The 27,577-nt window shown below is 40.8% G+C and overlaps 2 protein-coding genes across 2 annotated transcripts; one reads left to right on the top strand and one right to left on the bottom strand.

Annotated features, from left to right (window-relative positions):
- The first annotated feature begins 676 nt into the window (after positions 1 to 676).
- Positions 677 to 6,430, top strand: LOC105056093 (uncharacterized). The gene is given in 6 exon segments (XM_073247620.1): positions 677 to 810; positions 2,234 to 2,352; positions 2,441 to 2,509; positions 2,583 to 2,689; positions 5,649 to 5,822; positions 5,825 to 6,430. Coding segments are annotated over 5 exon segments (888 nt in total). The 5' UTR covers positions 677 to 810; positions 2,234 to 2,243; the 3' UTR covers positions 6,254 to 6,430.
- Positions 6,431 to 7,307: 877 nt separating this feature from the next.
- On the bottom strand, positions 7,308 to 27,376 carry LOC105056094 (uncharacterized). The gene is given in 4 exon segments (XM_010938172.4): positions 7,308 to 8,078; positions 8,081 to 8,138; positions 9,334 to 9,767; positions 25,993 to 27,376. Coding segments are annotated over 4 exon segments (2,031 nt in total). The 5' UTR covers positions 26,819 to 27,376; the 3' UTR covers positions 7,308 to 7,365.
- Positions 27,377 to 27,577: the final 201 nt, after the last annotated feature.

Genomic DNA, 27,577 nt, shown 5'->3' with positions numbered 1-27,577 from the left:
AGCTGTATGGATTGCCATCAGATGAGTATCGGAAGAAATCTAAGTTTCCTCGTACAACTATTTTCAAACCTCAAAATCAATGCCGACGCTGTTTTGCTAAGACATTTAAGAATTTTTCTCTTTCAGCATTAATACTTTTGGATTCCTTACTTGCAATAAAATCAGAGAAAAGGGGAACAGCAGCTTCTGCTCTCGACAGTGAAATAAGTTTTGACTTTTTGTAACTTGCAATTTAAATCACGGTTATTTTTCTGAACTGGAGTTTGGAAAGTATCTGAATTTAATTTTTGACTTCTTTCTATATATTTTTGCACAATAAAATATAATATCAATAATTTTTATTATTATTGTTTATAATTTTTTTTTTAATTTTAATGGATTGATCTGTTTAATCTGCGGTTCATAGTGGATTGGATCGAATTGAGATTTTTTTCATTCTGTCAGTTAAATGGCCAGCCTATCCCGACTCATTTACAGACAGGTCAAGATGGGTTGGGCCGGACCGGCCCGTAGCTCTGGGCTAATCCATCGGCCTTAATATTCTGTTCCAGGAATAGGCCAACGATTTTGTTCCCCAGGATCACGAAACAAAAGCCAACAAAAATATCTTCGAAGTTCCCCCATCGACGGCTCCAATTTCCTCCATCAAACGGCCACGAACCATTTATACAAGACGGGCGGCCAGGATTCCATCAAAACCCTAATAAAACCCCCGGGACCGTGACTTCTAAAACCCTCGGACCAAACCCCGGAGAAGGGTTTTAAGCCGAGTCGTCAGAGGGGAAGCAGTCGGAAGGGGCCTCCACCGAGGTATCGCTTGAAGCCCTAACTCTCTTTTTCGTTTCCCCTGGAAAGCGTTCTCTTTTTATAGACTTTCTCATTCGAACGATCTTCATCACCGCTTTTCTTTTTCTACAATTTTTTTTAGCGAATCTTTGGAAGATTATTCTATTGATTTTTTTTTTTTTGGGTTTTTGAAACACTCCTCCAGTGATCGATTTGTTTGTGTTCCTAGCTTTTATTTGTGTGTTTTATTTTCTGTGTAATCTATATATTGGGATCTCTGATTCTGTGCATGTAAATGCGAATGCTTCTTTTTTCCATTATCTCAGTATATTGCTAGCTATGCTGAGAAGGTGAGCTTTGGTTTGACGTGCTATTGCTGTTCTAGAGTTGGTAAAATTTGATGACTGAGGATTCTGGAGTGCTGAGTCCTCTTTACTCCTCTTAAACGATGCTGCTTTTAGTTCCCTAGGGTTTATTTGATTGATAGAAATTCATGAGTAGTCTTCGATTGCAATAAATACACAATTTGACCACGAAGACTTGCATTTTTCTATTCATTATCAAAAGTGTGATATTGATCGGATGCACTTGTGGATTTAAAATTGCATTGTAGAGGATTGTTTTTGAGGGATCTTGAATAGTTTAATAGAAGAATGGACAGTTTTTACGTTGTTGGAATGTAGGGAAGGCAAGGCTTTATGTAGTTTCTGTTTTTTTTTGGTAAGACAGAGCACTTACACATTGCGAGTACGAACACAGCCAAAAAAGTCAAAAAGAAGAACATCCCGAAATGCCTGTGGCACTATTTGTAAACGATCCATTGTGCAGCATCTTTTTTCCTTTTTCTGCCCGAAATTTTTCTACTTATATTTGGCTGGTTTGCTCAATTGTTTCTGAATTTCTAGAATTCTTTCATTTACTTAGTATTAGTTGCTGTGCATGTGAGCCAGCTAACTATCCGCCGTTGTTTCAAGGCTCCATGTATGCATAAAAGTTGTTCAGTAACTTCTGATGATGGTGTTCTAGATTGCAGTAAACATTGGTAATTGCCAATACATACTGTGTCAGGGCAGTTGGTAAAACTATGATGATTAGGCATTTGTTGGCTTGTTCACTCAGTTCAAGGACCTTATTTTTTTGGGTGGTTCTGCAATATTTGTATTTTTTTTGTTTTGTTTGATCTATCATCTTCTTATGGCATGCTTACATGTGCTTATGTCGCTAGTCCTGTTCTTCTATATGGTACTGTAGTCTGTTCAACCTGTCCATTCCATGATTGGACTTTATTAACGTCTAAAGATAAACCTTGTTTGCTTTGGCATGATCAGTTTAGTTGAATGTCAAAGCACTATCATCGTGAACTTGGTTCATTGCAAAAAAATAGAGTGCTCAAGGTTTATATTCAATTATTTATTCTTTGTGCACCCTGACAGTTCTTTTGCTTCAGGTTCTGAACAATGGCTTTGACCAATAAAATTGGAAATCTCTTTAAGAAAGCTATAACTTCCAATCCTTCAGTGTATCAGGCAATACGATGCATGTCATCCTCAAAACTCTTTGTTGGAGGTTTGTCATGAACTCCTGGCAATTCTTTCTTCATGAGTCATCAATTTCATTTATCTAATTGTTAATATCTTTTATGCTCGCCCTCCAGGACTCTCATATGGCACGGATGATCAGAGTCTTAGAGAAGCATTCACCAGCTATGGTGAAGTTGTGGAAGGTAAATGATACCTGTTATGTGCTAACAATTTGCTTGTTGGCTAATGAACTAACTGATAGGTTGCTTTCTTCAGCTAGAGTAATTATGGATCGAGAGACTGGTAGGTCCAGAGGATTTGGTTTTGTAACTTTTACATCTGGTGAGGAAGCCTCTGCCGCCATGACTGGACTGGATGGAAAGGTACTTATATTTTGATAGTTTCTAGCATATTAATCAGAACTTAGAATTATGACTATGTTTCAGTTCTAGCAATGCTTTTTCATAATCACATAAAACAACCTGCAAGGAAACTTTGATGTCACTAAAAATGGATTCATATTCTCAATCAGTTAAGTTGCATTTCTCTCTGAGGTTACTGGAGAGTGAAGTAGAGGGCTGGACATGAAGAATAATTGGATTTATTTATTTATTTATTTTTAAATCAGTGGAATATTAAGTGCCTATGTGTGTCTGAATTTTATAGTTCATGCAAGCTCTTGGTAGATATCTATTATTGTTCTGGCAAAATGTGTTAAGCAGTACAAGATATTATAATATCATTTGATATGTATGTGATTTATTTGTAGGCTTAAATAGGATATGTGAGAGAAGGTTGAATATTATAATATATGATATAAACAAACAATAAGTTCTTCTTGTTCTGCTTCTTATGTATGGTTTATTACTAAATTCTATTAAGAGGCGAGTCTTTTGATAGAGGTAATTATTTTGAGTGCCTACTTTCTACTATAATCTAAGAGTTTTTTGATTCACTTTTCTAAATTCCAACTCTTTATGTTGTACATGGAATATTGGGCTAATAGCGCATATGCTACATGTGCACCTCCAAATAATTTTCACTTGCTATTGATGTTGTGTAATCATCCATTAGTGTACTCATTTTGGATTAACTTCATGTGCCATTTTATTCCCATTTTCCTTCTTCACAGCTAAGCTCTCTGCTTGGTGCATCTCCACCTCCCTAGTTTTACTCTTCCATGGGGACCTGCATCGTTTGTATGTTGCATCATCAATTCTATCTAAATCTGCTAGTTATTTTATTTGCAATAACGAAAAAGATTGATTTGCTTATGTTTTACAACAGAAAAAATAAGAAAAATAAAAAAATAAATGGAACTTGAAGATACGTTGATGATGTTTACAAATGGGAGTTCAGACAATTCAGTTGATTTAGTTTTTGGTATGCCCATAGTTCCCTTTAATTTAGGTGATGCCAACTTCTTAAAATGTTGCATTCAAGTTTACTTTGATTAAACACCGCTGTCTGTCATTTATCTTTAATAATTTGTGTTAGATGTCAACCATCTAACTGACCCGTGTAACAAGTTTGTAATTTCTGTTTGGGGCATGTTCTCCTCATACTTAAACTAAAATATTTATGGCATTTTTTCTTAAAATTTGAAGGTTTGGGTTTAATTTGGATGAGATCTATGAAGTGCTATTTCAGGGTTGGTAAATGGTAAGAGGTAAAACATTGTGAATGTGGAAAAATTAAAAGCAAATGATTTAGAAAATTCTATGTCATTTTTCAGGATCGGTTGTATTCTTAGATCATTAGAAGATTTGGTTGATTGTCTGTGGACCTTTGAAAACATTTTGCTGGATTATATCGATCCATCCCATAAAATTTATTTGATGGGAAATATGGTGATTTATGTTGTTTGCATGACGTCTCTATTGCTGTAGATTAGCTGCTTCATCTTAAACATGACAATATTTTAGCATGCGGTGTACATTAGGATCTCCATTTCATTTGTCACTTTGTTGATTCTTCATAAATAACATCTGGCAGCCTTATGTTGGGATTTCAATCGCTGTGTATTTCTCACTTAGTTGCTTCACCTCAAACGTGATAATATTACAGAGTGGAGCACAGTCTTAGCTCTTAAGATAGGATCTCCATTGCTGTATTTAAGCTTTTTAATGTCCTTCAAGTTTGTGATCCTGCAGAACTGCTACTGCTATTTATTTTAAACACATAAAATGATATATATATATATATATATATATATATATATATATGTAGAGAGAGAGAGAGAGAGAGATAATGAAGCCTTATTTGAGCCGATTCAAAGAAATAATGCTGGATATTTTGGAAGAAAGATTTCAACAAATGGAACAAACACAGGCCTATTCATGATGTTATTACAGGTGTAGTCATTGGATACTGGAGCCTATTTTGTCCACAATACCAAAAGGGAATACTGGAGGGTAACTAATAAAATAGGTGTTTATGGGTTGTCGATGGTATGGTTATTGGAAGGCTCTGCTCTTCTGTTTGGAATTGGTGTTTGTAGTTCATACCGAGAAGGGCATGCCTCATGACTGGATTGCTCTCAGTTGGTTTTACATTGGGGAAAGAAAGATGATCAAAGCTGGATTTTAAAGCCAAACAGTATTCTGCATGCTGGATATTGGTGAACTTTTGCTTTACCAAGGCAGCTGGTTTTTCATGTTCTGAGACACTGTGAAAGTGCTGAAAAATTCTAGTCTTCAACTTGACACATGCATTATGCCTGGGGATAATTATATGTGCATAGCATGTGAATTTGTTTTGTTTTGCATAGGCCGTGGTTAGTTTGTCAAGACTGTATTCAGTGGCCATTTTGCTTCACGGGCTTGAAACTCACATGCTATGCATGGATGACTTCCATGCGAGGTAAAGTCAACAGGATAAAAAAATGTCATCTGTGCACATATATGGTGGTTACCTGTAGGATATTTATAAATATTGACAATTTATTGAGTTCATTATTTTTCTCTGTATGATGCACTGTTTGCAATTTTCCAGATTGGAATGGAAGATGCAAAACAATTAGCAAGCATGTATTTTTTATATGAAATTATGTGGTAAGTGGTAGCTTTGCCTGGTATGCATGTTGTATCAAAAATATAGTGGCTCTTCTTTTAGCATGAACAGGGTCATCATTTTACCATATAAGGGTATTTCTGAATACTGGCTATATGAAAAATTCACTATCATTGATTATCTTGATTGGATCAGAGATGTCAGACAATTGTTAGACATGCATTATTACATGAGCAAATGTCATGATTTTTTGGTCAGTATGGATTTTGTATCTGAAATCTAGTGTTTCATCTTCTAACATGACTGTGATTATCTTTTTTGCTGTATCAGGATCTTCATGGCCGGATTGTAAGAGTCAACTATGCTACAGACAGGACAGGATTTCGTGGTGGTTATGGTGGCGGTGGTGGTGGTTATGGTGGCAGTGGCTATGGTGGTGGTGGCTATGGTGGTGCAGGTGGCTACGGTGGAGGTGGTGGCTATGGTGCTGGAGGGGGATATGGTGGGGTGCTAGTGGCTATGGTGGGGCCGGTGGTTATGGCGGTGGTGGCAATAATTACAGTGGAGATAACTACAGCAGTGGGGGTGGTGGTTACGGTGGTGGCTATGATGGAAATACTGGTGGTTATGGTGGTAGCAGTGGTGGTGGGAGCTACGGTGTTGCTGGTGGTGGCGGTGGCGGTGGCAGTGACAACCATGTCAGTGGTGCCTCTGGTGATAACTATGTCAGCGGTGGTGGCGCAGGTGGTTATGGCGGCATTGGCAGCTATGGTGGGAGCAGTACGATGGGCTATGGCAGCAGTGGCGACCAACATAGCAGCAACAAGAGCAGTGCTGATGCTGCTGACGAGAATGGAAGTCAGGATGACTTGTTGGATGACAACTTTGAGGATGATAATAACCAGCCTGATGACTATGCCAACAAGCGTGGATGATTGACATTTTCCGTCATTAAATCTTGAGGGTGCAGTTTATAAGAGGGCGTTATCTGTGTAATCAGTGTTGAATAAGCTAGGTCATACATACATCTGTTATTTTTTTGCTTTTATTTGCTTTGATTAATGTTATGGAAATCTGAACAGGGAATTAATCATGGGTTACCTTGATCTTAATATGCAGAGGCATGTGTGCGCTCTGAATATTTGTTCTAGATATCATTTTTAAGGTTTTTCTTGTGGTGGCCAGCCAACTTGCTCTATGTTGCAGTGATATATCTCTGAGTTTCTTCCCCTCTGGTAGAATTTGTTTCTAGTTTCAACCAGGATAGGGACACAATGCTGGCGCCAGCTCATGCTTCTGTTTTATGTTGGATGCTTTGGACGGTCCTGTGAACATTTGGAACATTTCAGATTTATGTGAATCAGTGTTTCCAGATATCGTAGGAGCATTTTACCCAGACTTACGACGGGGATTGCTGTGCATGCACAGCAGTAAGTGTTAAAACCGGGTGAGAAAGTGTGACAACAACAAACTCTCATTGACGATAGCAATGCCAAGTTTGGGCTGTCCACAGCTGCTTATTCTTCGCCTGGGGTTTAGAGGAGTTACCGTTTGGTAGATTAGTGATAAATCATGCTAATTAGCATCCGATTGGTTGGCATATTTCCATCACTAGTGTCACTGCACCATGTTTCTCAAGAGATATTGATAAATCAGGAGTATTTTCTAATATAACCTTCTTTTTATTAATTTTTACTAAGTTCTTGCACATTCATGGAGTAGTGGCTTGGGGAATTTAGGAAGATATGAGAGGTACTGTGTGATTGGAAAAAAGATTGAAAGGCACTGAATTTGACTGGAGATGGAGAGATATTTCCTGAAGAAAGGCACTGAATTTTGCTGGAGGTGGAGAGAGATTCCCTGAAGTTCAAATTTCATTTGATGAGAGATTTTGAGAGCACCAGTTGTGACCATATAAGAGCCTTATGGCTCACCCAAAGTCAAAAAAAGTTATATTAGCTTTTGTAGTAAAAAGAAACAAACGATGGGTGAATACAAGATTAATGATAATATTTTTTTTCTTAACTGAGCTATCCACAAAGAATAGTTAGTCATTTAGGTAAAAGAACATTCTTTGAGCATTTAGTAAAACAGAAGAACCTTGTCTCTTTTTCTCCACAATTTGTTGGATCAACATCTCTTCTTCCTCGTCAAAAAAATCATCACTATCTTCTCCATCACTTCCAACAGTGTGACTAGATCCGATCCTCTTCAATATCTGCTCCTGTGCTGGCTCCTTCTTGAAATAGTTATTAAATTCCAATAACTTTTTAGCCTCTCCACTTTCGTGATCACAAATCAGACTCTGATCAGGACGGCACAACCTATCCTGATCAATTTGTTCCACTCTAGAAGTGGATGATGGCAGGTTGTCATCCTCATCCTCCTCAGCTATGCACATGAACTCTTCATAAGCTTCATCATATGCACCTAATGCATCTCCAGACAGATTCAGGCACAGTGGATGCACCAAAGCACCATCCAGTTCTATTAGAGTTGGACTGCCAAGAGCAGAAGAAGATCCTATATCACTGTTTGAGAAGGTTCTTCGAGAGCACACCCCCGTTTCCAATATCTGGAGCTGTCTCTGGCTTTGTTCAAGTGCTGTTTCTAGTTCTTTGATCTGTTCCTCTAGCCTGAATTGGATCACCTCATGGAGGCGTAAACGGAGTTCCTTAGGTGAAACTGGATGATTTGCACGAGCTTGAGGTGTTAAGGTGCTGCTGCTGGTTGCATCAGTCTGACCTTTTTGAGATGTGGATCAGGAATATCTGCTCCTAATTCCCCATGAATGACATCTCCTATTAGGTCTGGATCAAGCTGCAATAAGAAATTTCGAACTCTATATTAGCAAAAATGCACTTAGAAAAAGATGAGTTAAATGCGTTAGAATCAAAAAATACAGTCATTTACCTGATTGAAAATCACATAACATTAATTCATAAAATTCTTTTTTCTTCCAAGTTAATAATGAAATCATGCAAAGTTTACCCTCAAAAATAAGTGTCGGTTTGTCAGATTTGCACTCCAGCAATGTTTACATGCCTGTCACATATTTCTCAGCTAAGGATTTTTGATACTTGGGGCATCATTATGTTCATTTCTTTACATGTTTCTAATGATCAGTGATAGATGGTTTCAGTCAGGTAGATGATATTGTCATGTCCTTGCATGCATGAGTGAAGTGTGTATTGCATACATAACTAATAATGCTGGCATAATTCAGTCAGTGTCTAATTTTATACAGTTTCTGATGAATGGTCATAACTAGAAAAAACCATCCTAGTATGAAAAAAATAAACTTTCAATACTTGAGCTCCAATGTTGGTAACCTGTTTTCAAGAAACTAAGTAAAGAAGCTCGAGTCTGCAATTGTCTATGCTTAACCTAGTAGTCTAATAAAAAACCACCATGTAATTTTTTTGAAATATCACAACCTTGCGCATCTACCGCTCCTTAGAAAATAGGAATAGCATTATCTAAATCTTCAGAAATACATACAGGAGAACTCCAACTTTATTGGACAGGAGGTAGCTATTACCTATGTCAACTGTCTAGTAATACAGGAAAAAACAACTTCTTTGAGGATCAAAGTTGAAGTTACTATCTCTCTATGTTCCAAATAAAGCAAGGAAGTTAGCTGCTTCTTCCTCGGACAAAACATCATCCAGATCAAACTGAACTTTTTGTTCAATACCATATATGTAGTTGCATAAATCTGCTCTGAAGATTCAACTATGCTTAAGAGATATGGGAAGGCATTTGTACCTAATTGTAAGTTTCTCCAGCATGATCACAGTTTTATTTTTAATTTGTTATAAATCAGATAGAGTTTTAACTTAAAACTATTGCCATTTCAGATAATCATCAGTTAATCAAAATCCATTGGTAAGCATAGCAACTGGATAATGTTACAACAAGATCACAGAAAAACAAATCCAACACAAAACCATAACAAATAGATAAAGCAACTTATAGATTTTGCAAATTATCAAAAATAACAACACAAACTTACCTCGCTAAGATCAGACTTCCTCCTCTGCAGATTACAAGCTTTCATGTTCCGTTCCAATATCTCGAGTTCAGCTTCAAGTTCTGCTTCAATTTTACTCAGTGATTCTGAATTCCCCGCAGACACAGGAAAATGAGGGCAGCCATCATCTCTTTCCTGTGGAGCAAGATGAAATGCTGGATATTGATTCTGGAATGAGTGTACAGATTCTTCTATTTCAGAATAACAGTTAACTTCTTGGCTTTGACAACGTTCTTTAGAAAGTTCCTTCACAGTCAGCGAATCTTTCATGTCCAGCTCCTCCTGTAAATCTTGAACCAAGTCTTTAGTGTGTTCCAATAAACTGTTTAATCCCTCTATTTCTGTTTTATTTGAGAGCATAGCAAATGCTATACCAATACTGATTCCAAGACAAAAAAGAACTCCATCAAAAGAACCTGTTAGAAAAATGATACTCATAAGTCAACTAAAACTTAAAAAAAGAAAACTGGACTAATGATTTTAAGAAATTGAGACAATATGAGGAAAAATTTGTCTAAGTTCAGACTTATATGGCAGCCCGCAGTCAACATAAGGAATAATACTAACAGCAGTTATATACTACGGTGATGATATGCGCATTTGACACCTAAAATATAGATATACTACAGTTGTAAACTTAAGGCACCTGAGAATAAATATAACGTGCATTTATTCTACACATGCATTCATTTAAACAAAAGGAGATATGCTGACTGTAGGAAAAGTCAGGTGTAAAAATGTCCAGCAAGAAGGCAAGAACCATTAGCTTAATGGCTAAATAGATTGTAATGTGTAACAATTTTATTAGCAGGTATACATAATTATACAAAACTAGAAAAATCTAGTGAAATAAGAAACAACAAAATTAATAAAGAAAAGATTAATTAACCTTTTCAAACTCTTAACTTGAAATAAATTCTTGATAATTCCGATCATCTGTTTCAAGAAGAGTTGATTGTATTGTTATGTTTTTTTAAAAAAATATTATGGTAACTTGTTTTGGCAAATTACCTAAATAATGTAATCCTTTAAACAACTTAGGAGAAAACATGAAAAATCTAGTAAAACTTATAATGACCATTAGCAGGATTAGAATGCACTTTGAAACAGTCTTTCTTACCATTTACGAACAATATGGCCAATAATTCATGCCTTTTTAAATATGTTGCATCATATTACTTAATTAGAGAATATTTATCTCAAATTACAATCTCTTACAATTGCAGTTATTCTTGAGTTGTATGGAAATTAATGGTTCATAACCGATCGAAGTAACCCAGGTTCCGAATAAATGAACCACACTGGGAATAACTAATGGCTAATTAGTTAGTTTATAGGTTTTTCCCTGTAAATCATGTACCTTACAAATGTTTCACTTTTTGTATGAAATCATGCATACAAACTATAGAATTCTCATCCCAAAAGAAACTGCATAAGGAAATCATTATCCTTGGTTAATGACAAAGTCTTAGCATTATCTAAGGGATAGATTTTGGGTGGTGCCAACCCCCCTCCTCCTCGTTCATCCAAAAGTTCCTCTAGATGTACGGGATCCGGATTTTGAGGTCCCTCCTTATCTAATACCTTGGCCCCCATCCAATCTGAAGATGCCCCATTGCCCTGGCCCCTTCTTCCAATTCAAGTATCTAAAAGATCCTTTCCTCCTAAGCAGTCTCATTGGGGATCCCATGCCTCCCACAGCATGCTTTGGTTCTTCTAACTGCTTTCCATAATCGGCTCTGAGCAAGTGCCACTTTAATTCTCCTTTCAAAAGATTTTTTTTGATTGTACTCTTACCATAGATAAACATCTATCCTAAAATCTGAATTGATCATGGAGAAGTCCACAACCGTAAAATTTCTATCACACAAATGGGACGTGCTATCTTTAGCCTCCCCTGCCATAAGTCAAATTATGCACTAACTTGATGGAATGCATTGGAAGACATGTGTAGCTGAACCTAACTAGTTCGGGATTAAGGCTTAGTTGAGTTGTAACCACCATAATGCAACAAAATGCCCCAAGCTAGGCTCTTTTAACACACTAGGTAAAATGCTCTAATGCCAATTATGACATGATGTAATAACCAGGTAGAGCTGGTAATTAGGGAGTAATTCTCATTACTTTACTGGAGAGAAGCCATCATGTTAGAAACTCTCTTATGACTGGATGAGTGCAGTCATTAATTTTGCCTTTTGTGGAAAGTGATGGTGCACAACCACCCATGGACACCTAAGTCATTTGAATTATCTGTTTCCCGTTCACATTTTACTTTTTTGGTTGGCTAAAAACTTCTGGAATAAATGAAAATGATGTTTTTTGTGCAGGATTAAGTCTTGATATATTTTAAGAAATGACTTAAAGAGTTATCAGTGGTACTGTAGCTTCTCCATATAATGCATCTTATCCATTTGTTTTATTTTTTAATCTTTCAGATATTAAAAAAATTTAGTCTCGTCCATAAAAGATCACTTAATGAAATAAATCCATAGCTCAGATAAATATAGGCCTCTGCACTATGTAACCACTCCTAGTCATAAACTCGTGCATCACCATTAACATAATATGAAGCAAAAGTTTATCCATGATCTTTCTCATGGTTGAATTAATGAGCATAGCCTGGTTCAACGGGGCATAACTTGACTCTTTCAACGACAGCCACCAGCTATGAAACAAGTAATTCCAGACCTCCTTTTGTCTCATTCAACTTCTATTTTTCAATCTTCAATTATGGGATCCTTCTTCAATATACCACCTGACACCTCTTGCAAACTTGATCATATCTTAGAACTTTACCTAGGATTTACACAATGACAGCTGGTTTATGCACAAAGAATTTTTTTTTTGGTAATTCGAAGAGTTTATGTACAGGGAGTAAAGGATGTCCCAGAATGACACCGGCAAATAAGACACATCAGTCCAACTATCCCCTCCAGAATGATCGGCTACGTAACTCGCAACCCAGTTGGCAGCAGTGTTTCCCTCAAGATAGACATGTCTAATGTCCACGTCGGTGCACTCCGCCAACAAGCTCCAAATATTATTGACCAGCGGATTGGAGGCAGCAACTCCCCCTCGTCCTCGGATCTAGCTCACCACCGTCACCGAACCTCCCCTCCACCACCAGCCGATCAGCTCTAAGCACTAGGAGCATAAAGGAGATGCCCTCCAAGGCGGCTCAAAGCTCCGCACAGAGAACGGAGGTCACAAATAGATGGACCTCGCCAGCAACTATGAATCCAGAATCAGAGCCCCTGATCACAAAGCCTGCACTAGCACTGCCACTAGTCACACTGCCGTCAAAAGTTGACCTTAAGGAAGGTCGGGATGGGGGCTCCTAGGTGATATAAATCCTACGGGACCCTACAAGAGTAAAGTGGGAGTTCCAGGTGTCCCGAATTCTTAGGGTCGATCCAAACTGCAATGCATCCACTACCTCGACTGCTTGGAATAATGTCCTCTCAAGCATAATCCTAATCGGCTGCCATCTTACCTCAAATCGACCAATGTTCTGAGCTAGCCAGATGTGGTGAGCAACATAGGATGCTCTGATACCGACTGATCTCGTGCCCTCAGATCCCTACTCTGCCGCAAAGACTCAAAAAGACCTGACTAGATTGGTCCCCAGGGATTGCTGTAGGAGGGAGGCTCGCCAACTACCACACCCAAGCCATCCATGGGCAAAGGAATAGGACATGATCCATTGTCTCCTCCGACCAGCAAGGCAGACAGGCAAAGGAGATATCCCGTGGGCCTTAATAGAGCTCTGGTAGGAAGCCGACTCCAGGTGACCTTCCAGATAAACAAATTGACTCTCAAGTGAACTCTAAGCCTCCAAATCCAAGCACTATCTAATCTCCTAACTGGCTCTCCTCTATAGAGATTGTATGGGTCCCTGGATACCACCTTGAATGACACGATGATCGCCAAACCCTAACATCTAAATCCTAAAAAAAAAAATTGCCTGGGATAGAATCCTCAAAAGTCAAGTCACCACCTGTTCATTCCATCTCCCCTCCAGTTGAGGCAAATCACAGACCCACAATGTCACCCAGATCCATACTGATAAAAGTAGACTAATGAGAAAGCGGAATGTCGGCCATCTACTAGTCCTGCACAATGTCGATCGTCCACCCATCATGAACTATCCAACTGGTCTGAGCTAACATGGCAGGGAGGCAAGAGCAAATCTCCTTCCATAGGAAGGAATACCTCCGACCGATGTAGGCTACCCCCTCTGGAGGCCTATGACCATATCTGACCCACATCATCGAACTCCAAAATCGTCAGGTTAAATCAAGTATCTTGCAGCGTGCCTGGCTATCAAGGCTTCCCATTGAATCAATAAAAATGGACACCCAGCTCCCCCACTGATAGGCCGACACACAACATCCCATGCCAAAAGATGTACATCTCCTTCGTTATGCGATCCCCATAGAAAATTCCTGAAGAGCTGCTCGAGCTTCAGGAGAGAAGACCTCGACAAAATAGTGTGAGACAGTAGGTAAATCGGGATGGCACTGAGAATCGATCTCACCAGAGTAATTTTAGCCATCAGCAAAAGGGCCCTGGACTGTCAACCCCCAACATGCTCCTTGATTGCAGCCTTCATCTCCATGTAGTCAGTCCTCCGAAGCTTCCACCTTGTGATAGGAACCCTTAGATAGCATAGGGCCCCAACGTGCTCTATGATGTCCAGAAGCCGACAAATCATCTGCCTATGCTGAGCTCTGGTCTTTGGACTGAAGTGAACCGAAGACTTGAGGAGATTCACTATCTGGTAGGAAGAAACACAATAATCCTCCAGAACTGCGAAGGATCGTAGCATCTAGATAGTGACTCGATAGAGCAGAAGACGATTATCTGCAAAAAACAGATACGAGATTGGCTAGGACCCTGGTGCCAGCATATAGGGCTCAATGGAACGATCAAGAATCACTGCTCGCAAGGTTCTGGAGATTGCATTAGCACAAATAATGAACAGATAAAAGAATAAGGGGCAACATTGGTGAAAATCGACAGCCAAGTGAAAGAAATCCGTCGAAGTGCCATTGATCAAGATGGCGAAGAATGGAGCATGCACGCATCTTCTGATCCAACTGACATAATGACTATGAACCCGAAGCTCTTTAGGGCATGATAGAGAAAGTCCCAACACATCCGATCATAAGCATGCTCCATATCAAGCTTGATGGCCATAAGACACCGACAACCTAGGGCTCTAAGGAGATCATGCATAAACTCCTGCCCGCTCAGCACGTTGTCGGAGATACTACGCCCTCTGACAAAGGCATCCTGCTCGAGACTGATCAATCGGGGAAGAATGGGCTTCATCCTGCCAACCAGAATCTTGATGCAAATCTTGCATAGAGTAGCGCACAGACTGGTAGGCTTAAAGTGATCCAGCTCCAAAGCATCCTGTCTTCTTAAAAATAGAGCAAGGAAGGTCCACTTTCCAACTACTGGCACGAGTCTAATGGTAAAGAACAGCTGCATAGCCTCCACCTCCTTGTTACGAACAATGGGCCACTACTGCCTGAAGAATAGAGAAAATCCATCAAATCTAAAGGTCTTATCCTCCACCAAAGCCTAGACTGCCCCCAGATCTCCTCCTTGGACACAGGCTTGATCATAGCCGAATTCTCCTCATCCGACACCAAGCTGATAGAAGGGCACGAAAAAGATCCCTGAACCCTAGGTCTGTGGACCACCTCGTTCTGAAAAAGCTGAGAACCTCCTGCCTGATCCTATCTTCACTATCAATCCACTGACCCTCGGCACTCCTCAACATCCGATCTGATTGTTTTGCCATTAGATGACAGTCGTCTGATAAAAGAATCTGATATTTCGGTCCTACTACAATCATTGAATTCTGAACTTCTGCCATCAAAACATCTCCTGCTACCTCAATAAGGAGTGATATAGGAAGAGACTAGCCCGAAGATTAGTCAGGTCATTTGTAGAGAGACCCCCATATCCCCATTCTCCTTCATCTGTAGCTTCGAGATCGAGGCCTCAACCTTTTTTACCCTCCTGAAGATATCCCCCACCTTAATCTGGTTCCACCTCAACAACTTGCACCTCGTCAGCTCTAGTCTGTGGATGACCCGATACATGGCAACCCTGCACATCGGAAGCCTCCAAACATTCTCGCACAATATCCCACAAGCGATGGTAGGACAACTAGAATTTCTTAAAACAGAATGGACTCTGACACAAGAGATGTGGGTCGATGGAGAGCAGAACTGGACTGTGATCAGAGGCGATTTTCAGAAGGTGGCAAACCTAATAACTGGAGAAGAATTGGAGCTAGGAGCCTGTGGCAAACGTCCTATCAATGTGCTCCCAAACTCTAGCTTTGTCCTGGCGATTATTGCACCAGATGAATCTAGGGCCTTAAAAATCCAGATCAATCAGTCCGTTCCTCAAGATGAACTCCCAAAACTCTTTGGATTAATGCTGTTTAAAAAGCTTCTATCATATCTCTTCTCCTGGGGGTCATCAATGCAATTAAAATCTTCAGCCACCAAAGAGGGCAAACCTTGATCGATCAGCTTGAAGACCTCATTTTGCAACACCCTCCTCTGCTTGTAGTCTGTACTAGCGTAGAAACTAGACAAAATTCAAGAAGTTTCATTAATGCCAGAAATGATCACTACAGGCTGTTGGTTATAATTGTGCAAAACATCAATATTGACGACTCCATGCCTCCATACAACAATAATCCTATCAGTAAGGCTGCAAGACTCGATGGTGTAGAATCTCCATGACAATGGAAAGTGTCGTTGCACCCTCTTAAAGCTCTTTCCTGCCAAACGGGTATCAACCAACACACACAAGTTCGATTGTTGTTGGTGAATCAACCTCCTGAAAATAGAGGCGAAAGAGGGCTTCCCAGCCCCCTGTATATTTCAAAACAAAATCTTCATGAGTGGGGATCAGCAGTGGTGGGTGCCACCCCCAACCCTCCAACATGGCCTCGAGTGTCCGCCTTGCTCCCTGTAAGCCCAACCACAAAAGGTCCTTCACCATCAGCCCCCAACACAACCCTTACTACCATTCTATACTTCACATTCTCCAAATGGGCCCGACCCAACAACCCCTTATCCATGATCATTGGCTAGCTCCTTAGAGATCGCCCCCCTTTCCATCTAAAACTGAGGGCTCAATAGCCAGCCCTGGGTCCAGAGAAAAGGGGGACCACCCAACTACAATGGAAGATCTCCGCCTCCCCTCGCCGTCGGCCACGGCAAAGCATCCACCGGCTCCATCCTCGCTGACACCAAGATGTGAACTGGATATTTCACCATCAATCCCCTATTAATGGAGCATTCACCGCCCTCTGCCCGTCAGTTCAGGGCCGCCAACTTGACCAGAGTCGTCACTAGAGCACCATCTACTTCGACGGACCCAATCGTCGGCGTCGCCAACCCTTTAGCCTCTTTTGCCTCCATAGAACCGCCCCAATCAAACCGAGACGACGACCCAGCACCCATCACCCTAGGAGAGATGGATGGGCCAGGTCCATCTTCAGATGGCGAGCGGGCCGCTAGCCTGCAAGTCACGTCCAGGCCGGACTCCAAGTCACATCCAGGCATGGTATTTCGTATCGGCCCGAACTAGTCAAGAAACCTCGTATCTTACCGTACCAACAGGGAATCAATTTGATTCAGGCCGATTTTTCGGAAAATGGTCTGAACCGGACCGAACCGATGGGTTCCGTACGGTATCGATCCGAACCACTCAATACCACACGATTTGATTCGGTATGGTACGGCATCAATTCAGTCCGATACGGCTTTTTTTTAATGGTTAGGATTTTTTAAAAATTTTTTATAGTCGGTACGGATCGATACGGTACGGTATGATACCATATTATATCGATCGGCAACCGACATGGGATCCGATACCGATATTTAAAACCTTACATCCAAGCCTTTTCCCTTCGTCCGGACTCTGAGCCCGCTTGAGATGGGCCGAGCTCGAGCCCACCTCCACCATAGGTAGGTCCGAAGTCATTGGGCCCTCCACCTAGCCCAGGTCGATGTCCAACCAAGCCAACTCCACAGAGAAGGGTGACCCAGTCTGAGTTGGTGAGTCGCCACTCACTGACACCCCTGAGTCACACCGATTGGACCGCTGATCCAATGACCGCCGTCGAGCGACTTTAGATGGCTTTTGCCATCCTTTCGAATTCGGAAGGGAATCGGGTGGACTCAGTTGCCTTGGGGATGAGTCACCAGACTCAGTTTGTGAGTCAAGATGGTGGGTTATGACTCACCTTCTCCCCCTTTGATCCACCAGTAGCAATCCTAGGTGGCTGAAGTTTGGATGTCACCACCTAGGGGCCCATTCGGGGGCGGGCCACAGCTGCCGGTCCTTCGCCACCACTCCGCAATGATGGCTCGATGTGATCCAGCTCACCAGAAACCTCCATGGACAATGGATTCACCTCCAAGATATTCTCTGACTGAAGAGAGCTGCCGGTCGATGGAAGACAACAAGCTTCGTTGAGGTGGCCGATCCATCCATAAGAGAAACACACCATCGGGAGGTTCTCGTATATGAACGACTGCCAAAAGATCCGATTCTTCCCCTTGATGAAACCTCCAAGCTTCAACGGCACCGATGAGTCGATCTCCACCTTGACCCGAGCGAATCCGTCCTTTAGAGCTAATCGATAAAGTTGTCGATGACCACCGGCTTACCGGCTTTCGCCATAATGCCCAAAATCCGTAAGTGCTCCAAAACTCAATTGGGAAAGAGGGGAAACACAGCCACACTGTTGTCATTATAACCACATTAGTCCCCGCACAAAATCTGGCACCCACATCTCGACAGCGAGAAGCTGACTGGCAATGATCCAGGGACCACCATTGAGTATAGCATCACATTCCTCTTTCGATTTAATCAGGAATAGTAGGTGATCTTCGGCCAACGAAAAAGCCTCGACATCTCCCTACAGCCCGCCTTTTTCCTTGAATCCTTTGAGATCCAGTCGACAGGAACCCATCGGTGAGGCTTTGGGCTAGCACTGCCACCTTCTCCCATTTCCCCCGCGCTTCCTTCATCTCTTCTTCAGGAAATTTCAAGATCTTTGCGAAATAATGCTAAAGTTGCTCCACCTCGGCCTATCCTATGCAATGTCCACCCAGCATGCCATAATTGGTCCTGGGCAACTGATGTGCCCAAGCCTGAATAACTATCTTATGTAGGTAAGAACAAAGATTGGAGCACAAGAAAAGAAAAAGAAAAAAATCTTTGAAATCTGATTGATAAGAAAATCGCCACAATCAGATCACAAAGGGATAGAACGCCACACTCAAGAAAAGAAGAAAGTGAGTGATAAGTTCTAAGATTTATAACTCGCCACTAACACACAGGGGTTAGATAAGAGAATTCAGCAACACTCATTTTCATTCATTGAAATCTGAATTGAATACATAAGTCGCCTCCCTTTATATAGATAAGAGAGAGAACATAAGACAAATTCAGTAAATGGAAGAAAATAACAGAATTTGACTATCATAGAAATGATGGTGGCTATATCTTGCTACAAAAGAAATGATAGTGGCCGTATCTTGCTACTATGAAAATGATGGTGGCTGGAGATCATGGTGAATTAGGAAGAACAAAACAACTTTGGCTGCATCTTGCTGCTATGAAATGATGATGGCTGGAGATCATGGTGAATTAGGAAGAATAAAACAACTTTGGTTACATCTTGCTACTATGAAAATGATGGTGGCTGGAGATCATGGTGAATTAGGAAGAACAAAACAAACTTCTAAACTCGGCCTTTTCCAAGCAATAATTTCTTTCAAATTCCTGCAAATCTGATTCGCATCACATCATGCTTTTACGCACGTGAGTAAAGTCATCAATTTGGCTCTTGGATTTATATATGGCATGTGATCATCTCTTTCTTTATGATGGTGTACATCATTTCCCCCTTGTTGAGTAGGATTTATCCTCAAATCCAAGTCCTCCCCATCATCCAAACTATCCTCCAAGTAAGGAGAAAGATCTCGAACATTGAATGTAGCGGACACATTGTAGTCACCAGGCAATTCAATCTTGTAAGCATTGTCATTCACTTTCTCAACAACTCGGAATGGACCATCAGCACGCGGCATGAGCTTAGATTTTCTTTAGTTTGAAAATCGTTCTTTGCGAAGATGTATCCAAACAAGATCACCTGGAGCAAAGCAAACTTATTTTCTTCCTCTGTTAGCTGCCTTCTCATAAGCCGCATTCTTCCTCTCAATCTGCTCCTTGATGCTCTTATGCATGGACTTAACCAACTCAGCTTTCTTCTTCCATCCATACAAACCCTTTCGCTGATTGGAAGTGATGCCAAATCAAGTGGGGTGATAGGATTAAACCCATAAACCACTTCAAAAGGAGAATGCTTAGTAGTGCTATGAATACTGCAATTGTAAGCAAACTCAACATAAGCCAAACACTCATCCCAATTCTTCATATTCTTGTTAACAGCAGTGCGAAGCAAAGAAGAGAGGGTACGATTTACCACTTCGGTCGGACCATCAGTTTGCGGATGGCAAGTCGTGCTGAAGAGCAATCTAGTACCAAGCTTCTTCCACAAGGTCTTCCAAAAGTAACTCAAGAACTTGACATCTCGATCAGACACAATGCTCTTTGGTACACCATGCAGACGTACTATCTCTTTGAAAAATAATTCTGTAACATGTGAAGCATCATCGGTTCTGTGGCATGGCACGAAATGAGATATTTTTGAGAATCGATCCACAACCACCAGAACCGAATCCTTCCCCCTTTGTGTTCTTGGCAATCCAAGCACAAAATCCATACTCAAATCTATCCATGGTTGATCTGTTACAGGTAGCGGCATATACAACCCTTGTGAAGTCTTTTGCTCTTCGCCTTCTTACAGGTAACGCACCTCTCAATGACGTGATGCACATCATGAATCATAGCTGGCCAATAAAAGTGCTCTTTCACCATCTCCAATATTTTTTTCTCTCCAAAATGACCGCCAATCCGCCACCATGAGCTTCTCTCACCAAAAGCTCTCGAATGAAACTGCTAGGAATGCACAGCCGACCTGACTTAAACAAGTATCCGTCATGCCTGTAATAGCCATTTATAGCTCCTTTTTCGTACTTTCATAAATATTTACAAAATTTGGATCGTCCTTGTATCGATCTATAATCAACTCAAATCCCATTAGTTTAGCATTAAGCAATAAAATCAAAGCATACCTCCTGGAAAGTGCATCAGCCACGATATTGACATTCCCTTTTTTGTATTTGATCACATAAGAAAAGATTTTCAAGAATTTCATCCACTTGACATGTCTACGATTCAGCTTGCTTTGTCTTTTCAAGTGCTTCAAAACTCATGATCAGTATGGATGACGAATTTCTTTGGCAATAAATAATGTTGCCAAATCTCAAAGCCCGAATCAGAGCGTAGAACTTCTTGTCATAGACAGAGTAGCTCAAGTTTGCACCATTCAACTTCTCACTGAAATATGCTATGGGACACCCTTCTTGCATCAGAACAGCTCCAATGCCCACACCGGAGGCATCACATTCTACCTCAAAAGTCTTAAAAAGTCGGATAGAGCTAGAATGGGTGCTGAACTCAACTTCTCCTTGATCAACTAGAAGCTCCTTTGGGCTGCTTCAGTCCATTTGAATTCTCCTCCTTTTTTGATGCATTCGGTAATAGGAGCAAGAATAGTGCTGAAGTTCTCACAAACTTCTGATAAAAGGATGCTAGGCCATGAAAACTCCTCACTTCAGATACATTAGTAGGAACAGGCCATTCCTTGATCGCTTTCACCTTTTCCTCATCAACTTCACTCCATGTTGTGACACAACATAGCCAAGAAAGACTATACGATCCTGACAAAAATGATACTTTTTGAGGTTGCCATATAGCTTCTCTTGTTGCAGAACCTCAAAAAACCCCTGAGGTGCTCCATATGCTCTTCCTGATTCCTGCTAAAAATTAGAATATCATCAAAATATACAACCACAAAATCACCAATAAACTTACGCAGCACATGATTCATCAATCTCATGAATGTGCTAGGCGCATTGGACAAGCCAAATGGCATGACCGTCCACTCGTACAATCCGAATTGATCTTGAATGCGGTCTTCCATTCATCACCTTCCTTCATGCGAATCTGATGATATCCGCTCCTAAGGTCTATTTTTGAGATGACCTTAACTCCATGCAACTCATCAAGCATATCGTCCAGTCGCGGGATTGGATAGCGATATTTTATTGTGATCTTGTTTATCGTCCTACTATCCACGGACATCCGCATAGATCCATCCTTCTTTGATACTAACAGAGCTGGTACTGAACATGGACTCATAGACTCCCTCACATAACCCTTCTCCAAAAGATCCGTAACTTGCCGCTGCAACTCCTTGGCCTCCTCGGGATTGCATCTATAGGCTGGTCTATTTGGTAGGGCAAATCCTGGAATGAGATCAATCTGATGCTCGATCCCTCTGATTGGTGGCAATCCTTTTGATAAATCTTTCGGGAACACATCTGTAAATTCCTCCAAAATCTTCTTCATTTGCGGTGGAAGGGAGACTTCTTCACCTGGAACCTGCTTGGCTACAAGAACAAAAATAATTTCATGGTTAGTCAAAACTCGCTTCACTTCCCCTTGTTGGCAAACAAGTTCTCTTTCTTGCCCTTTTTGATCACAAGCTGATCCTTCTGGACCTGTTGCGGGCTAAGTGGTGCCAACACTATGTTCTTCCCGTTCTTGGCAAATAAATAGGTGTTTTTGAAGCCGTCATGAATAGCCCTCCGATCGTACTGCCAAGGCCTTCCCAAAAGAAGATGGCTGGCTTTCATAGGAACCACATCCAAATAATCTCATCTTTGTAGGACTTGCCAATAGAGAAAGGTACTACAACCTGCTTTGTAACCTTCACATCACCATCGTCAGTAAGCCATTGCAATCTATAGGGACGGGGATGCTTAATAGTCACCAGATTAATTTTTCCACTAAAATAGTGGAAGCCACATTGGTACAACTACCCCCATCAATGATAACACCACATATCTTATCATGGATGGTGCACCTGGTATGGAAGATGTTTTCGCGCTGCTCATCATCCACTTTGGCTTGTAGGTTCAGGTTGCGACGAATAACCAACAATTCTCCTTCATCTGCAAACTCCACATAATCTTCTTCTACCTCTTCCAAAATAGTCTTATCTTCACTTTTAATTTCTTCTTGTGACTCCCGAATGAACATCACCCTCTTGTTTGGACATTCAGAGGCTATATGACCGTAACCAAGACACTTGAAACACTTGATATCTCAGCTTCACCTGGGAGGTTGTGAATTTCCCACCTTCTCTTTTTCTTTGGCCGCATCTGTGACTTGCTTGTTAGAATCACCTTTTTCTACTTGTTTTGGAACTGCCTTAGGGACGGACCATGGTAATAAGGAAGACGAGTTGGTAGTCTTACTCGACTTACTTGCACCACGCTTGCGCTGTCTCTCCACCTTAACAGCAAGTTTGATCACATCGTCAAGAAACACATAAGATTGCAACTCCACCGTATCAGCAATTTCTTGTTCAAGCCTCTTAAGAACCTTGCAATTGTCTGTTTTTGAGGTTCTCGCAAATCGCATCTCATCATCAGCATCTCAAATTTTTTGACATAATCCTCAACACACATCCCCCCTTGTCTCAAGCTTTATAACTTGATGTACAGTTCCTGCTTATAATATTGAGGGACAAATCGCTTCTCCATGATCCGCTTCATAAGCCTCCAGTTTCGGATCTCCTTTTCTCCATCCTTTCTACGCTGAGCTTTCACATTCTCTCACCAAAGATTAGCGTAATTAGTGAATTCAAGGGCAGCAAGTTTACATTTTTCTACCTCAGAATAGTCTTGACATTCAAAGACCTTCTCCACACGTTGCACCCATTCCAGATATTCTTTGGGTAAGCTGGTTCCTTTAAAAGATGGGATCCTCATCTTAATATTATCTCCCGAACTCCTTTGTTGCCGTCTTTACCATGGGTGTTCCTCCAGACCATCATCATCTCCGGATTCGTCATACTCCTCTTCATCATCGCGATCAACTCATCGTGGTGCTGGATGGCCATGCCGCTGTGGTGGTGGGAGAAGTGTTGCCAACCACTCAAATGCTTGTGTTAGACGATTGAGTTACTCCATCATCTCTTCTTGACGCCGCTGGAGCCCCATAATCTGAGCTTGTTCTAGACTCATGCCTCTAGGAATAACAGGGGCCTCGTCTCCTCCAGACATGATTGGATGTCAAACACTCCCTCAAGCTCTGATACCAAACTGATGTGTCCAGGCCTGAATAACTATCTTATGTAGGTAAGAACAAAGATTTGAACACAAGAAAAGAAAAAGAAAGAAATCTTTGAAATCTGATTGATAAGAAAATCGCCACAATCAGATCACAAAGGGGTAGAATGCCACATTCAAGAAAAGAAGAAAGTGAGTGATAAGTTCTAAGGTTTATAACTCGCCACTAACACACGGGGGTTAGATAAGAGAATTCAGCAACACTCATTTTCATTCATTGAAATCTGAATTGAATACATAGGTCACCTTCCTTTATATAGATAAGAGAGGGAACATAAGACAAATTCAGTAAATGAAAGGAAATAACAGAATTTGACTATCATAGAAATGATGATGGCTATATCTTGCTACAAAAAAAATGATAGTGGCCGTATCTTGCTACTATGAAAATGATGGTGGCTGGAGATCATGGTGAATTAGGAAGAACAAAACAACTTTGGTTGCATCTTGCTACTAGAAAATGATGGTGACTGGAGATCATGGTGAATTAGGAAGAATAAAATAACTTTGGTTACATCTTGCTACTATGGAAATGATAGTGGCTGGAGATCATGGTGAATTAGGAAGAACAAAACAAGCTTCTAAACTTGGCCCTTTCCCAAGCAATAATTTCTTTTAAATTCCTGCCAAATCTTATTCGCACCACATCATGCTTCTACGCACGTGAGTAAAGTCATCAATTTGGCTCTTGGATCTGTATATGGTATGTGATCATCTCTTTCTTCATGATGGTGTACATCAGCAATCTTTGCCCACCTTCGAGCTCCTTCGTCGGCAGCCATTGACGCCCGACTTTCTTCACTCCCAGACCCCTTTTGACCATCCATCTTCCACCAAAAGCCATCCCTAACACCTGTTGATAAAAGGCCACAAAGAGACCAGAGACAAGACTGCACAAAGCAATTTTAAAGGTGGCACTTGAGCTTGCCTCTTGGAGGCCATTCTATATGGCAGCTCCAAACAGTCTCTACAAATCCAGTGAAAAAAACCCTTCAATATGGATTAATGTCGAAAAAAAACCCCCTGTTAATGACAAAGAAGCAACTTCAAACATCCAATTGAGGACCAGGTGCAATGGGACTCTATATAGTTGAATTTGGAGGTTATCATGACTAGTGCCAGATCCAAGCAGCATCATTCAAGTAAACTCTTCCAATTATTTTTCAATAACAAACACGATTCGTGGAGGACCAACCTATCATTAAAACTGAATGATGCAAAACATTAATAAGCATGGCAAGATAGAAGACAACAGAGGAGCTGGTTGATAGTACATTAGATAAGAAATATGGGAAAGGCAAAAGGTGTTGAAAGACTGTACTTGAAGATCACTTATTAGAAAGAGGAAGCACTTATCTATGACAAATCACTCAACAGTCACTAAAAGATTCACTCAAATTCTAGAGGGTGCTACACAAGTTCTTTCCTCTAATAAATGATGGCCAAAAATGATATTACTTCTATACTAACACAAATATCCTTGAAGATGTAGAGCCTTGGGTGGGTCATTGAGAACGAACAATTCCACATGTCCATTCATTTTTCTCTCACAGAAAGCTTTAGTACTTATTATTGAGAACCATTGTGCACTACCTAGCAAACAATGCATAGTTCAAAAAAAGTTTCTGGCATGCATGTTAGTGGTGAACTCTCATGGACAGATTCACCTTTCTTGTTTGATCAAGACAGGTCACTTGATAGGATTTCTGTTGTTCATGGACTGCAGATAGGGTCATTGTTCAAGCTGATATTGAAGAGACAATGCCGAAATATTGTATATTTAAAAAAGATCTAAGTTAAATGCATGACAGAAAGTCATCTAGATATAAAAACAAGTAGCCTTAGTATATGCAAATATGATCAAAGAGATGATGGAAATTTGTTTCTGAGATAATTCAGATGTTTCTTGTAATAATGTCATTCAGTCTAACCATATTGGGAGCATAATGCAATGAGTTTAAAATTCATGGGGAAATCTTGCTTGCCATTAACTGGCTGAAGGCTGTTTTCACAGGGAATAATTAACAAAATGTTAGTCTCAGTTATCAAAATGGAGGACTAAGCTATGTCAGAGAAATATTGAATAACTCTGGACTATATTATCGAAACAGAAGCTTGACCTCAAATGTCCATGTTGGAAAATGTAATAATTTAAGCTTGCAGGTTCCTCTTTCTTATTATATTTTTTGCCCACGCCAGTCAACAACAAATCAAAATGACATTAATTAATGTGCCATAGCAACAGAATACGAGCAGAAGGAGGCATTGCTACCTTGTGAATGTGAAAGTCTGTGAGATTTTTGTGATCCAGCAATCCCCAATTTTTCCAACTGCATCTCCCTGCTTTTTCTTTTCTGTCTTCTTGATTCCAGAAGAGGAGGAACCCCAACCACAGTTCTCCCCATACCCAAGCTGATGCCCCCATGGTTGTCCTTGTGCAGCCCATCCTCTGATAGTACGCCATAGCTCACCTCATCAGCATTCTTAAGCAATCCATTCCCAGGTTGTAGGCTTGAAGAATCATATCCTGACTTGCTGATCACTCTATCCCCATCAGTTACAATGAATGGCCTACTGGATGATGCAGGAGAAGATGACATCGATGTAAATAGATATTCTTCAACTTCTAGATGTTCTTGATAAAGTTGAGGTATAAGGCAATCCTCTATTGAAGTAAGGGGCTTAAGACCATATCTTTGAGACTGCCTACTTCTAAGAGAGCTTGTATTTCTGCATTGCTTGTATCCGAGACCAATACTCCTTGGAGAAGGCTCAGGTGGCAAGGCATTTGCAGTACAGCCACTTTTGTCACCCATTTCACCATTTTTTTCAATCCTCTCCTTCTTGAAGATCCATGGCTGCAAGCTTAACAAAGCACTGGTATCTCTAACATACTCCTCTGGATTCACCGAAATGTCTTCATCGATAGCTTTGTTACAAACCATGTCCTCCTGTGATGTTTCAAAAATCCCTCCTTTCGAGCTCAACGAAGCCTTATCTGCATTCAAAGAAGCATCTTCTGCCACTTGCCTCCGAATCAATCTACGAAAGAGGAAGCCATCAGATACCACTCTCTTCTGATCAACTCCTTTATCCATCCTAGCCACTAAATGGATTCGAATTACCTTCCTCACTGCCTCCTGCCAATGCTTGGCCGGACACTCTGCTCCTGTTTATAAAGAGAATAAAACCTAAACCAACTAGCTAGATCCTTGGAGTCTCCGATCAACAGAATCCCCGATGCAAAAGAATCCATCGAAGGAAACAATCACGGAATCCACAAAGAAGAATTCTTCTTCCCAGTCTCCAAAACCCTAACGAAGAACTCCGCTAGAAACCAAGCAAAATTCCACACCCTGAAGCCCAAAAGCTTACGAGAGAGATAATAAATGGCCAAAGATTCGATCTTTGGAATAAAAAATGATCAAAGATTCGACCTTTCCAATCAAAACAATCAATTCAAAGTCAACTTGTCGGCCATGGCGGATGGCCGCCTACTAATTGAAGCATGCAAGCATCGGAGAGAAGGAGAGAGCCCCAAAAAACCCCGACCTGGTCTGGAGTCCTAAAGACCAAGTAGGGGAAGGTTGGAAGCTGTCAACAAATGGCAGCCGTTTCTCTGTTATCTTCTCCTTAGAATGTAGTATATCTCACGTGAAAACAAGGAGAGCGGACGGGCTCTCTCTGTCTTGGAATATTTCCTTTATTATCGTTGTCCATTTCCCATATCCAACGTCCATGGCTTGGATGTTATGTTGGAACTTCGGAGGGGGGAAAAAAAATTAGTTTGATTTATTTGGATTATGTTTTCATGGATAAAATAGAAATTTGTAGAAATTGATAGTATCAATTTTTTT

The sequence above is a fragment of the Elaeis guineensis genome, chromosome 13 (genome assembly GCF_000442705.2).
Source record: "Elaeis guineensis isolate ETL-2024a chromosome 13, EG11, whole genome shotgun sequence".
NCBI classification, from domain to species: Eukaryota; Viridiplantae; Streptophyta; class Magnoliopsida; order Arecales; family Arecaceae; genus Elaeis; species Elaeis guineensis.
Note: the sequence above shows the minus strand (reverse complement) of the source record. Positions and strands in the feature narration are given on the sequence as shown.